This window comes from Poromitra crassiceps, assembly GCF_964638095.1.
Source record: "Poromitra crassiceps genome assembly, chromosome: 10".
Taxonomy (NCBI): domain Eukaryota; kingdom Metazoa; phylum Chordata; class Actinopteri; order Beryciformes; family Melamphaidae; genus Poromitra; species Poromitra crassiceps.
Window position 1 is genome coordinate 42,427,358 of NC_139631.1, and position 14,544 is coordinate 42,441,901.

A 14,544-nucleotide genomic window follows, 5' to 3' on the forward strand; every position below is an offset into this window, starting at 1 on the left:
CCTGCCTCCTTCCTGCTTCAGCACTGTACCCGAGATTTTCATCCGCCATTCATTTTCCCATAGACATTTCGTAAAATGCTTATAGAAATAGTTTTACTTGTTCAAACCAAACGGTTCAGATATATTTAGAAACAGGAGAGAGACCACATAACATTTAACTCAGCCCAAAACGTTTAAAAAAAATGGCGGATTTAAAGAAAATATCTTTTCGATGTAGTTTTTTAAGTTTTGGTCCGAGTGAAATGTTTTATGGTCTCTCCCGATTCTAAATAGGCTATAGCTGAACCGTTTGGTTTGACGAAGACTATTTTTTATAAGCATTTTACGAAATGTCTATGGGAAAATAAATGGCGGATAAAAAATCTCTGGTACAGTGCTGAAGCAGGAAGTAGGTGGTCACTTTGCCTCTCTGTTGTTCCAATAAAGTGGATTCACTCTTCATGTTAATTCTCACTCCGTACCACAAGTAGGCCTGGCTACACTCAGGAGGCTCTGCACCTTAATATGAGCAAAAGCAACAGGATATGAAACATAAGATCAGAACCACACAAGAGCAATAATAATATACATTAAAAAGAGAGAAACAACAAGCAACAATAAACCATAATATAAATCTGAGAAGAGAAAAACAACAATGAAGAACACTAGCAATGTCAGTGCAAGGTGCGATGAAGTGAAAGGTGTGCAATGTCATATTTTTATGCATCAGGTATTGCACTTACCTTAGCACTCCAAACTTGTACGAGGTGTGTGTGTGTGTGTGTGTGTAATGCGTAGGCCATGTGTGTGCGAGTTATTTGTTGAGGAGTCTTTTATTTACAGTATGTCCTGTGGAAAGAAGGTATTCCTCAGCCGGCTGGTGCGTGTTTTGGGGGTCCTATATATCTCCTCCCTGAGGGCAGGAGGGAGAAGAACATGCTCTTGTGCGTTTTTTCAGAAGGGGAGGTAGCGAAACTGCGAAAGTAATATAATGTTTACCCATTAATCAGTAAAGTAGCATCATTGTATTACTTTTGAAAGTGGTAATAAGCAACTTATTTTTCCTGAGTACCTTGCCCATCTCTGTTATTACGACAGTCAGCTCTTGGTATTGTTGAACTCAGGACACCGTGTGGCTGACTGAAATGTGTTTACTCCTCTGTTATCTCAACTTAATTCTCATCCTCCTCAACTGGAGGAGGTCGGTGCCATGTGCCAGCATCCCGTACAGGCAGTGGTTGTCAAACAGTGTGGGGCAAGTTACTTTCAAAATGTAATATATTACATATTACTAGTTACTTTAATTTGAAAGTAATACGTTACTTTACAATATTACTGTCTGTGTAGAGTAACTCGTTACTTTTGCATTACTTTTACCAAAACAACAGCAGCAGCAGAATGACATTGCCACCCCGGAACCATCCCGAAAAATAATGTCAACTGTCTTGAAGTCAGTGTAAACAATCCAAAATTCAAAATGATATTCTTTTCCTTTGTTATTGTCATCTGTAGTGGTTATTTGCATATAAACAGACAGTTTGATTAGGAAATGATTGTATCTTTATGTGCTTTGATTTTTAAAAATGAAACTCAATTTGTAACGTGAGTTACTTGACAAAGTAACTTGTAGCCTATAATATTACTGAAATCCTATAAGTAATAAGTTATATTACTGAGTTACTGCTCAAAGTAATATATTACATGACAATATGTTACTTTTGTAATGAGTTACCCACAACACTTGTAAAAGTGGGGTACCGTACAGGGACCCCCAGGGGTCCTTGAGGGGGTTCCCCAGCAAAAAGGAGGATAATATAGTTTCACTATAATTCCATCCATAAGTAAGTAACACAACACAATATTGTTTCTCATACAGTTGTAATAAAACATCTAAAAGCAATTCTTATCAGATGGGGGACCCTGAGACTAAATCTTATCAAATGTGGGGGATCGTGGTCTGATTTGTGTCAGGTCCTTTGTGTGAAAAAGTTTGACAGCCATAGCTAGCTTACAAGATGGCTTGGAGAGAGATATATAGCCTAATATATAGGCTATAGATGGGGAATAGCCTACAAATAGATTTGAGATTCTGGACTCAGGAGGAGGCCTTCCAACCTAACCCAAAACAGACTGTCTGGGAGAGTTCATAACCTGCTTTCTCTTGGTTTTGTTTGGAGCATTGACTTTGAGCAGTGGTCTAACGTCCATCGGTCTGCTCAGGGGCGCATGCGCAGGGCCTTTTCGGGCTCTGGATACTTTAGTTTTTTCTCTCGAGCTAAACTTTCCTCGCCTCTATGCGGAGAACCGCGGACCGCGCCCTGGCCGCGGGATCGCGCACTGGTCGGAGCGCGTGCCCTGGCTCACAGCGGGACCGCGCCCTGACTGCGGGACTTGATGCGCACGCGCTGTATGGAAGGCGCGCACTGCTCCGGGAGTCATCCGCTCGGTTTTGTGTGTTTTGTGCCTCGTGCACCGAGACGGGCGGGGCGCTGTGTGGCTCGCCCTGACTAAACACTGTAATACTTTAGATATGTACTGTACATATTGTCATTATCTATCTAAATGTATTGCCATTGATTGATGGTTACTATGATATACTGTCTGGGTGATACACTTACTCATGTCATTTATGTCGCTATATCTAAAACAAATGTTCATCATCATCATCACTACATAAGATGTACCTGTCAACATTTAAGCTCCGCCCAGCCGGGACACTGTGTTGTACATAACCTCGCGTCACCAGGCTCTTCTCGGCGAGAAAGAGCCTGGCTCCCGCCCACAATTGATTTTGTCACCCTACTGGTTCCCGCCTAGAGCCCGCCCTAGACCGGATGGCAGCGTTTCTAGCTCGTCAACTTTCACGTTAACTTGACAATTTGACCCAAGTATCAGAATCCTCTTTCACCGTTTTGACCGGTGTGTCAGGCGGTGGTGGCGGAGATGCCATATTGCATAAACGTTTTGTTTTATGTAACGCTAGCTTTGTTTTGATCAGACTCTAGTTTAGGTAACATCACCGCGTCAAGCTAACGGCAACAAAGACGTTGTTAGGCGCATTGCCATCCGGTGTTAATTCTGGGTCCGGGGTTTACGCCCCCATGACAAAAAGCGGGGTGGAAGGTGCCCAGACTAGTTGTACAAATCAAGCACGCCGTCAAATGTATCCGCCCACTTTTAGAGACGAGCAAGACGGATTGAGGCTACTAATTCGCTGAGACACAGGTCAGGCAAACATCCCTCGTTCTCATTGGTCCAGCTACGACTTGAGCCCGCCCACCGGCACCTTATATAAAATTAATCCACATAGCGCCATCTTTTTGGCTTCCTTGTCGTTCATCCTGTCTGTCCTGCGCGCTCTGAACAGCTCCGCACACGCACAGTCAACATGGCAAAGACACGAGTCTTCTTCGACATGACGTCTGACGGCACAAAGGTCGGCCGGATCGTGATGCAGGTAACCCGGCCTCAGATGCTGTCCGGAGCCGCTGTAGCGTTAGCTTGAGCTCACACGACTGCAGTTTGAATGAAGCACTGTGGGCTAACGTTAACAGCAGCTTTAGCGCTGTTGATGCTAGCTAGCTTCATTCAGTTTGAATGGGCTGCTGCTAGCCTCATTCAAACTGTATCCCTCCGAGTTGAGCTGTCACGAGCTAGCAGTGTTGAGGAAACCACGTGCACGTGTGTAACGTTTAGGGCTTGTCGCCAGCACTGTGCGTGCATGCAGTGTGTTTGTGTGTGTGTGTGTGGATATATAACGGGGCCAGGCAGCCAAGACCTTTCAGCTAACGTTATATCAGTGAACGTACACACCGCAGCTGTGTGTGTGCATCCGAGAGGCCATGTTGAGTGTCATGTCAACGTTTATTCAGAACTCCACTTTAGCTTTGTCATTTCCGCAAACTCAAAGTCCGAGCGAGCGCCATCTTATCTTCAATAAGACTCATTGACTGTATCATAGCTGCCGAACCAGTAAATGCATTAAATATATACATTTAATGGCTTAATATTGTGAAGTAGCAAGAACTATTTTCCCTGTTTCTATAACTTTAGAGGTGGTGGCATGATGGGATACTTCCAACACCTACAAATCACTAAGCGGCTAACGTCATCACCAGCTATACTGATTTTATGTTATTCATTTAAATATTTGACTCTACATGACGTGCAATAGAAATATTTTTTTCTGTTATTATCGGGTCAATCTTATTCTGTAAGTTTATAAAGTTAGCCTCCTTCGTTCTGCGCGACAACGGCGCTAAACTAGCCCCTACCGGCAGAGGCCGCGGCTCGTTAAGGACCCGCAGTGCACCGCCTGCGCGCGGGCCAAAGCCGGTACCGCATGTCGCAGTTTTTAATTGTTGAATGATTGGCACTTCACAAATGCTGTTTGAACGCCTCCATGCGCGAGAATGAATGAATGAACGCGCGAGAACGTCCTTCTTGCGTTGTCTCGCGCGGCTGGACGGAGCCCGGCAGCCTGCTCGCGAACCCGGGAACCCTCTGGCGTCAGTTACCGTGAAATCAAACCTCGAGCTTCCGTTAAACCGTCCTCGTGTAAAGTGGCTCGTGCCTGCCCGTGTGCGTGATGTGAAGCTGGCTAGAAGAGCCAGGCTCCACCTGCCTGAACAGTCAACAGTATTTTGGTTTTTATTTAGCATTAACTTGAATCCGCTAACAAGTTAGCCACCAAGCTAACAGCACCGGTTCTTATGCAAATGCGTGGAGGAATAGTTCTGGAAAGTTCCATGCCGGCCTGGAGGGGAGGGGCAGACTGCTGACAACTGTTCAGACAATAGATCATACCTTCAGTGCTCTGTGGGGGCATGATCTAGTCAGACAATAACGTTAGCTCATATAGAGTAGTCACTCTGTTGCATAACAATAGCAGTATGGCCTCTGAGGGAAAGAGGTGCGTAACGGCTAACTGCAGCTGCTAGCATGCTAGCAGGTCCAGCCATTTTGTTCGCAGTATCTGTGCCCCAAATATGGGCGTTGTACGCTGAAATGTAAGTGGCTGGTGTGATGGAAACCTCACGCACAGCTCAACTGGATGTGAGTCGGTGTCACATGTAGGTCGGCCGGCATGTTAAATGTAATGAGATCTGCTGTGTGAGGAGCAGATGGCTAGCTCAGCTAGCCTAGCTGGTGAATTATAGAGCTGTGAGCTCTGGTGTCAGCCTGCAGCAGCAGCCCCCCCCTCCATCACATACTTGCATGGTAGCGTCAGCGCTGTGCGGGGCATGCAGATAGTCGCTGTGGTGCAATGCTGCATTGTAGGGTTTTTCCATGGCATGACCAGACAGCGAGCTGGTGTGGCTCAAGGCTACAACACCTGACTACAGCACATTCATTCAAACTTTGTTTCACACTCAAGAGTCCAGGCAAGAGACAAAATTACAAACAGGATATTGTTTAAAATGTGTATTATTGTAATGTCTTACAAAGAAGGCGAGTTTACCATGTCTCCACAGCTGGGATTGGTAGTGTAGTATCAAACCGGATGTTTGATAAAAAAAATAAAGATTTCATTTTTGTCAGTAAGAGGGTAGATCAATGTATACATGAGATTTCTTAGACTTAGGTTTTCTAAGTGATTGTCATGCAGGGTGGAAGAGGGGATGTCTGATAGACGGGCTGTATGGAGCCTTGCATCACAGAGCAAAGGGCGCTCGCTGTCTGAACCTGATAAGTGCCGTGTTTTGGCCCCGCTGGCCAGACTCCCAACGCGGTTACTTTAGACCGCTTCACGGTAGCGATTGCACAACTTTCCACCCCGATTTTCTAAAGAGGCTTTTCTAAAGAAGTAGGAACGTCGACTTGTCCATTGTTGCGCTGTTGACTTTCAATTCCTGTTCAGGCTGCATGGCCGACTGACTTTGGGTGTGTTTTGACTCTCTCCGCAGCTCGACAACGACATCGTGCCCAAGACGACGGAGAACTTCCGCGCCCTCTGCACCGGAGAGAAGGGCTTCGGCTACAAGGGCTCCAGCTTCCACCGCGTCATCCCCGGATTCATGTGCCAGGTGAGGCGGAGCGTCGCACCAGACCACCTGCTGAGCTCTGTTATGAACTGTACCCGACCACCTGCTGAGCTCTGTTATGAACTGTCGAGCACAGCTTGTAGGACCGTAGCTCACCTGGAGCCTCTTAGTGAGGTTGAGCACAGCTTGTAGGGCCGTAGCTCACCTGGAGCCTCTTAGTGAGGTTGAGCACAGCTTGTAGGGCCGTAGCTCACCTGGAGCCTCTTAGTGAGGTTGAGCACAGCTTGTAGGGCCGTAGCTCACCTGGAGCCTCTTAAGCTGTGTTCACACCGAGATATTTATTTTTCGCTCTGTCGCTCAAGTCAACCCTTTGGAATCGCTCTGTCGCTCTGTTTAAATCGCTCATCAACAGGCACACGAAATGACGGACATGTGGGGGATATAACGTTACGCAATGTCATGCTGTTTGTCCACTACGAGCCACCGTCATTGTTTACAAGCTAAGCCTATCAGCGTGCTCCTAATGCGAGCTGCATACCGGTAGTACAGACTTCACTTCATGTCAGCTGTCAGCCTGTCAATGCGGTTTGTTGCAACACAATAAACCAGCGGTTTGTTCCAAGCCAGAGTGATCCTTGACTCGCTCTCACACGGCAGCCAATCAGCATTGAACAGCGAGCGACTGATGCCAGCGTATTTTCGCTCGAGTTGGAATATTTCATCTTGAGCGACGAGCATATTTTCTCCCTATCGCTCTGTCTCTGCCGCTCGGACGCCCAGCGATTATTCTCCCAGGAGAATATACGCTCAATCGCTCGTTTGCATTGACTTTGTATGTAAACTCGACGCCAGCGACAAACTTTAATAGGTCGGTGTGAACGCACCTTTAGTGAGGTTGTGTTGAGCACAGCTTGTAGGGCCGTAGCTCACCTGGAGCCTCTTAGTGAGGTTGCGTGGGGGCCCTCACGTCACATCACAATTTGAGTTTCACTTTGAGAAACATGTTGAAGCGCCAAGTCATCAAAAAACAAAAATATACCCTAACCCCTAAATTAAAATGGAAACAAACTGAATCTGGCTACACGCACACAAAAAACTGATTTTTATATATGGCCCCTACAGAGCCATGCCAGGAGAGTAAACGGTGATTTATTGAAGTGAACGTTCCGTCTAAGCTGCAGAGAAAACGGCTCTGCCTAATTTGTGCAGATCAAGTTTGCACTTTCATAAACTTTTGTTAACCAGAGCTTTAATTTCATGGATTTAACACAAATCTCTGTCACAAAAATGGACAGTGGCACAGTGGTTCTGATCTAGCCTCATGACCCACTTTTCAAGTCGCGATCCAATTTTCAGAATTTTTTAATTTAACCTTATTTTGTAGCGTCGTTTAGCCCCCTTCACAACAAGCTAGTATGGCATGTTGGTACTATTGATACCTTAGCAGTGTTTCCCCTAGAAAAAATGTTCAAGCCTGGAGGGACTTCGAAACGTACCCCGACCGCAACGGTGGGGGCCCTCGCTGGCGACGCTTTAGCTAACCTGTTCACATCTATGTTCACAATGGCATCCCAAGTATCATCATACTATTATGGGATGTAGGGATGGGCATTTCTAGCAAAAACACTATTCGAAATTCGCTGGCCAAATTCGAATTTAATTCGAAATTCGAAAATAAATAAAAAAATGCAAAAAAAAAAAAAAGAAATTGTGAGTGAAATGTTGCATTGTCTCCCCTGATTCTAAGTCTACGGCTTTATTAATTAATATAAAAAGCTTCTGTTGTGGATTTTTAGCTCAAACAAGCATTGCACCACTGAAGTAAAGAACATGTTACAATGACATTGACATTTTCGAAAATAAAAAACAGTTTTGACAATCATGAGTGGTTCATTAAATATTTAGTAGGCTCAGGTCTGAGTGCCAAAGGGGTGCCAAAGTCACCCCCTCTCCCTCTTCATGGGATTTCATCCGCCATTCATTTTTCCATAAACCTTGCTTAAAATGTTTATAAAAATTGTTTTACTTGCTCAAACCAAGCGATTTGACTATACTTAGAATCAGGGGAGACAATGCAACATTTCACTCAAAAAAAAAAAAAAAAAATTTTTTTTTTTTTTTTTTTTTTTTTTTTTTTTTTTCGAATTTCAATAATAAAAGTCGACCTTGATAATAACAACGATTATTCGAAAATTCGATGCCCATCCCTAATGGGATGCGATGTGAACTGTTGTATTATGAGATGTGCGTTTCCCAGGGAACGACACACGTTGACACTTTTGGAACAGCGCTGCACGCTGGCACGATGCTCCTAAAAGCAAAATGCTTATTGTTTTGAATGATTTGGCATCTTCTATTACTGTCAACACCAGTAAGTTGTATTGTAATAATATGCCATAAAGGTTTATTGAAATTTTGGGGAGAGCAGAAAAAAATAAATATAGATATAGATCAAGTATTTTCGACTTTTGCGACTCTCTTAATGACTCTGTGGTTTTAACGTGTCTGTCTGGGCGGGGACTTCACTCTGTGGTTTTAACGTGCGTCTGTCTGGGCGGGGACTTCACTCTGTGGTTTAACATGTGTCAGGGCGGGGACTTCACTCTGTGGTTTAACATGTTGTGTCTGTGTCAGGGCGGGGACTTCACCAACGGGAACGGGACCGGAGGGAAGTCGATCTACGGAAACAAGTTCGCTGACGAGAACTTCATCTCCAAGCACACAGAGTCAGGCGTCCTGAGCATGGCCAACGCTGGCCCCAACACCAACGGCTCCCAGTTCTTCATCTGCACAGCTGTCACCAGCTGGTGAGCGAGCACACACACACTGCACACAGCTGTCACCAGCTGGTGAGCGAGCACACACACACACACACACACTGCACACAGCTGTCACCAGCTGGTGAGAGAGCACACACACACTGCACACAGCTGGTGAGAGAGCACACCCCCCCCCTGCCTTGGGTATCAGACAATTTCTGTAATAAAACATCTAAAGCAAAAAATCCGATCAGATGTGGCACCCTGGGACAAAATCTTATCCATTCTATCTAATTTGTCAGTTTAGGGATCTTTGATGTGATGTGTTTTGAGAACCACTGACTTAACTCAGTGGTTCCCAAAGTGGGGGTCACAAATGTGTGAAATTGGCCTAAAGAATATGTGAACTACAAGCACATTTGAACCATAACTATTTGTTTTGTTTACGAAATGCGCACTTAACGTTAATATGCTTCAACCATAGTGGGGGTCGCGAGCCTGTGGCCCTGTTATAAAATGTTGGGAGCCCTTGCTTGAACTGACCCGTCTGTCTCTCTGCCTGCCCGCCCGTCTGTCTCTGCAGGCTGGATGGGAAGCACGTGGTGTTCGGTCGTGTGGTGGAGGGCATGGATGTCATCAAGAAGATCGAAGGTAAAGGCTCCCAGAGCGGCAAGACCAGCGCCAAGATCACCATCGCCGACTGCGGTCAGCTCTGAGCACGCTGTAGCCCCGCCCCTTCGCCTGTAGCCACGCCCCCTTCCCTCCCCACCCCACCATCGTCTGCCATTCAACATTCCTATTGATGGAGATTTAACTGATACAGCCCCACACCCCCCTTCTTTGCCTTCTCTCCTCAACCGAACCATGTTTCTGCATCGTGACTTTGCCGTAGAAGTTTCTTTTGCATTACTTTTGTTTTTATTAAGCAAGTCCAAATGGTTTTTTGTTAAATCATGAAAAAAATGAAAAGAAAATAAAGGGGAACAAATTGCCTTGAAGATTGAAACTTGTGTGATGGTCTTCATTAGACACAGGAGTGTTTGGGTTTATTCAGTAAGCGGAGGGAACCAGCCTGAAGGTTGAGCTGCTCTGTTTTGAATACTTCCTGCTTCAGCACTGTACCAGAGATTTTCACCCGCCATTATTTTCCCCTTGGACATTTCGTAAAATAGTTGTACTTCGTCAAACCAAAACGGTTCAGCTATATTTAGAATCGGGAGAGACCATAGAACATTTCACTCTGACCAAAACTAAAAAATATTTTCTTTATGTTTTGGTCCAAGTGAAATGTTATGTGGTCTCTCCTGTTTCTAAATAGATCTGAACAGTTTGGTTTGATCAAGTAAAACTATTTTATAAGCATTTTATTAAATGTCTATAGGAAAATAAATGGCGAATGAAAATCTGGTACAGTGCTGAAGCAGGAAGTGACGTTCCGCTTTGGCGCTCTATAGCTGCCCACAACCACAGGTGGGCATATACTGAAGGACTAAATACAATGTTGATTCTTGTACTTGAGTATTACCATACTTTGTACTTATACTTTCCTACATTAACAACATTTTAAACATTTGATTAAAAGAAATCCTGCTTACAACTGTCAAATTAATATTAAAATATTTCATGGGGGGGTTAAACTAAGTGCACTTGGTCACTTTGCATAATGAGCGTTTACTTTACTCGAGTAGATGTTGCTGCCAATGCTTGTCTTTTTACTTCTTCAATGCAGGATTTTTACTTGTAATGAGTATCTTCTTTACATTTGTTGTATTGCAACCAAGTAAAAGATCTCGGTACTACTTCCACCATTGCCCACATAATATGCTAACATAGCATCCCCATTCAAACCAAATGGTAGCATCTTGTGTTGATACACAGAGTGAATGTTCTCTAAACCAGGGCTTTTCAAAGTCTGAGACAGTGGGCCTCCCCTCAGACAAAGCCTGGATAAAGCATACCCCCCTCAGGGTTACGTTTGATCCCATTGCAACTCTACTCTCAATTGAGCCAAGATAGCCTAGCCTGACATTGCTGTTAAGTGTTGACATACCTCAGATTATACCAAATGCATGAAAAAAGTGCCCGAAGGCATTGATTCGTTTCTGGCTCTGGGAAGGCGGTTGAGATTAAAATAACCCCCCCAAACTAACCAAATCACACACGCTTAGGCTATTCTGTGATCTTTTGATAACATTATTTCCCACTTCCATTCACTGAGCCTCCCCTGAAACTGCTTGGAGACCCCCCACCACCCCATTAGTGGGATAACAAACTAAACCAGTGATTGTGATTCATTCTCAAAATGTTCCACATCAAGGACCCCTAATCTAGTTAGGGCCACAGACCCGATGCATTTGATAATTAGACCTAGTTATTGTCAGATATCATTTAGTCCAGAACTCGACCGTATAGAGAGCCGCAGGAACGAGTCCGGAAATCATCGATGCTAACACTTCCTGGTTCTTCACTGTTTTTGCCTATGGGAGTTTTGAATGGGTTTTTGGCGCGATGCTTCTAATCTCTCTGGGCAACGCTGGCTTAATCAAACGCGAACCAGTGTTTAGTAATATCATCTTCACACACGAGGACCACTTTTATGAGTTTTGAAGCTTTTACGTGCCGTTAAAAGGGCGGCTAGCTAGCAAACGGCTAAATGAGACTACACTGAGTCGATGGGGATTATACGTCAATAACGTCACCACTTCAAAGGACGAACATGGAAATTCTCTTTCCCTCACCTCGTTCAGCCCGCGGTAATCAGTGCACACATCAACAACAGTCCAGGTTGAGTGCTGACGTGACGTGGAAGCCAGTGTGTAGTTATGGATTAGCTTAGCTCAAGCTTTTTACTTCTAGGGCTCGCATTTACGCTACAAAACTCATGAAAGTGGTCCTCGTGTGAAGATTATCCGACTGAACTCTGGTTCGCGTTTGATTAAGCTTGCCTTGCCCAGAGACCTTATTTGAAGCATCGCGGCAAAAACCCATTCAAAAATCCCATAGACAGAAACAGTGAAGAACCAGGAAGTCTGGGACTTCTGCGTTCTGACTACAAAAATACGTCATCCCTGCGGCTCTCTATTATAGCAATACATTCTTCTAAATTCTGTTCACTTCTTGTAAATGAAATAATGTTCAAGTTCAACAATTCATCAGTTTGCTGGCGACCCCCTGGAAGCCCCTCAAGCACCCCTGGTGGTCTGCGGACCCCACGTTGAGAACCACTGCACTAAACTTATTCTATAGTATATACGGTAGTCTAAAATGAACAAGCCCTGGGTGGACCACATCAGATGTTCCAGAGTAATTCCTTGGTTTGCCAGTAAGGGGCGGTGTGGCGCTGTGAATGATTCCTGATCAGGACTATAACTACACTAGCCTGGCTGTAACGACACAGTCAGTGGTCAGGACTGCCGTCTGCCTACAGAGATTCTCAATCTTTTATCTAGCACCTTAATTTAATCCACATCAGGGCCACAGACCCCCTTTTAATGAGATTTTGTTTTTCGGACCCAAATGTGAGTGTTTTTCTTGTGACTGAAACTATGACCAGAACAGTCAGTCTTCTACATTCTCTAGCTGTTAACTTATTGTAAATTAAATAATACTGATGTTTTAACAATTTATCAATTTGCTGGGGACCCCCTCAAGGACCGCAGGTGGTCCCCAGCATCCACGTTGGGAACCCCTGGCCTACACCACCAACCAAAGATCATTTGTTTGAGAGGATGAATGGGCAGTAATAACCTGCTCTGTGACGGTGTGTGTTGGTGTGGTTCAGACTGGAGACAGATTTGAGCTCTGGTCTGTTGAGATGTTTTGAACAGCAGAAGCCTTCTCACCGTTGAAAGAAAACATAATACCTTTTTTTTTTTCTCTGCAAAGGAGGATTTTTAATTGATCATAAATAGTAACAGTTTGGTCTTTCATACGTCACCAACGTCACATTCTGCCACACTAATAATAATCAACTTTATTGAGCACTTTTCATACAAAGGATGCAAAAAAAATCTTGATATTAAAAGAAATGCAAATTAAAAACATGCAAATTAAAACAAGCGCAAATGGAAAAGAGCAGCAATAAATATAAATAGATCAGCAAATGGTAAAAGGAACAGTAAAAACAAACTGGTAAAAATATGCTATAAGATGTGTAAAAAATTTAATAAAAAATAGAATGACTTCACTTAAAAGCCAAGTTAAATAAATATATATATTATTTAAGCTCTCGTTTAGAAATGTTCTCTGAGCTCAAATCTCTTATGGCTTTTGGTATTCCATAGCTTGGGAGCTGTGCTGCCTATTTTCCTATGAGTATCATTTGTGTTTAAAAAGCCAGCAGCAGAAGACCTAAGAGCTTGCGAAGGATTCTAAATGGACAGAGCGTCTGATGATGGAGGCCGGTCCTAAACCAGTTAGAGCTTTGTAGATGAGCGGTAAGACGTTCAAACTGATTCTAAAGATAGATGGGCTACACAGGGTAAGCGAGTAATATGCTCTCTCCCTTGTTTTGGTTCAAATAAAAGTCTGGCAGCAGAGTTTTGAATCAGTTGAAATGTCTTGACTGTTTTGGAAAAGCGGTAAAAAAAGAGCAATAGAAGTAGTCCAATCTAGCTACTTGAAATAAAAGCATGGCTACGTTTTTCAGAATAAAAGCATGTGGATATGTTTTCAGAATAAAGGTTTTTTTCTTTCCTGCAAAGTTCGAGCTGTTCGAGTGCGACTGGAGGAGAGGCGTAGTAGGTTCTGGGTTGATCATGTTATTACTACATGTCACGCCTAGAATGCATTTTCCATAAATGTCGCCCCATGCAGTGTGCCGTGCCATCAAAGCCAAAATTTATTCCCCCCCCCCCCTAGATTTTTTATCCCCCATTAGTGCTAATTTTCATTTATTGATCCTGGTTGCTGCTCCACCCTCTGCCGATCTGGGGAGAGCCGAAACTGGCTCCACGCTTCCTCCGAGACATGGGCAGTTAGCCAGCCGCTTCTTTTCACCTGACAGGGGAAGCTTCACCGGTAGGACGTAGCACGTGGGAGGATCACGCTATTCCAACCAGTTCTCCTCCCTCCGAACGACCAGGGGAGGCACCACTTCAGTGACCAGGATATTGCATGTTTTGGTGAGGGGGTTCCTGTATGAAGGAAACCCCCAAGGGGGCACGGGGAGAACATGCAAACTCCACACAGAAAGGCCCTTTACCCCTGTTTTAATGACATACAATTTAAGTGTCGCACCAACGTTTTTCAGTCACACTAAATCAAATCATCTACATCGAAAATGTATATTAGTTTAAGATCGGGTAGGCCTATCCTACTGAGAATGAAGTCGCATTTCTACTCAATAATCCATAGAAAAATATTCTCATGACTCAAGCCATTACAACGGCAAGCCTAACTTTTTATATGATGAGCAAGTTGTAACGGCAAATCTACAGCTTCAGTTCAGTGCTGGTGAAGTTTGGCATCTCGGTTCCTACTATTCAGTTCATCATATTTTTATACTGTATATTAATCTACACACTGTCTAAAACTCGTATCTATGTTCAAACTTCAGATTGTACTTCCTCATCTTTGTATGCCTGCCTCCACGGACAGTCAAGAGCCATAAAGTAAGTACAATATGAGGAAGTGCACCCCCCACTCCCACCGCAGTGAAACGTTCTGTGCTCTCTCATGATTCTGAATATAGCAGAATTGCTTAGATTGTCCAAGTAAAACTCTTTTTATCAGTGATGAAATGCTCAGTTCAGTCAGAACTGAACCGTCTGTTCAATCCTGTTGAGATGACAGAAACACAGTCAGCTGTTCACAGAGCGGAC

The 14,544-nt window shown here is 44.2% G+C and overlaps 1 protein-coding gene across 1 annotated transcript; it reads left to right on the forward strand.

The window, feature by feature from the left end:
* Positions 1-3,277: 3,277 nt before the first annotated feature.
* LOC310784096 (peptidyl-prolyl cis-trans isomerase-like) lies at positions 3,278-9,728 on the forward strand. Its single transcript, XM_083645072.1, has 4 exons — positions 3,278-3,436; positions 5,886-6,005; positions 8,598-8,770; positions 9,306-9,728. Exons 1-4 carry the CDS (start codon positions 3,368-3,370, stop codon positions 9,436-9,438), a joined length of 495 nt encoding a protein of 164 aa, XP_083501198.1. The 5' UTR covers positions 3,278-3,367; the 3' UTR covers positions 9,439-9,728.
* The last annotated feature ends 4,816 nt before the right edge of the window (positions 9,729-14,544 follow it).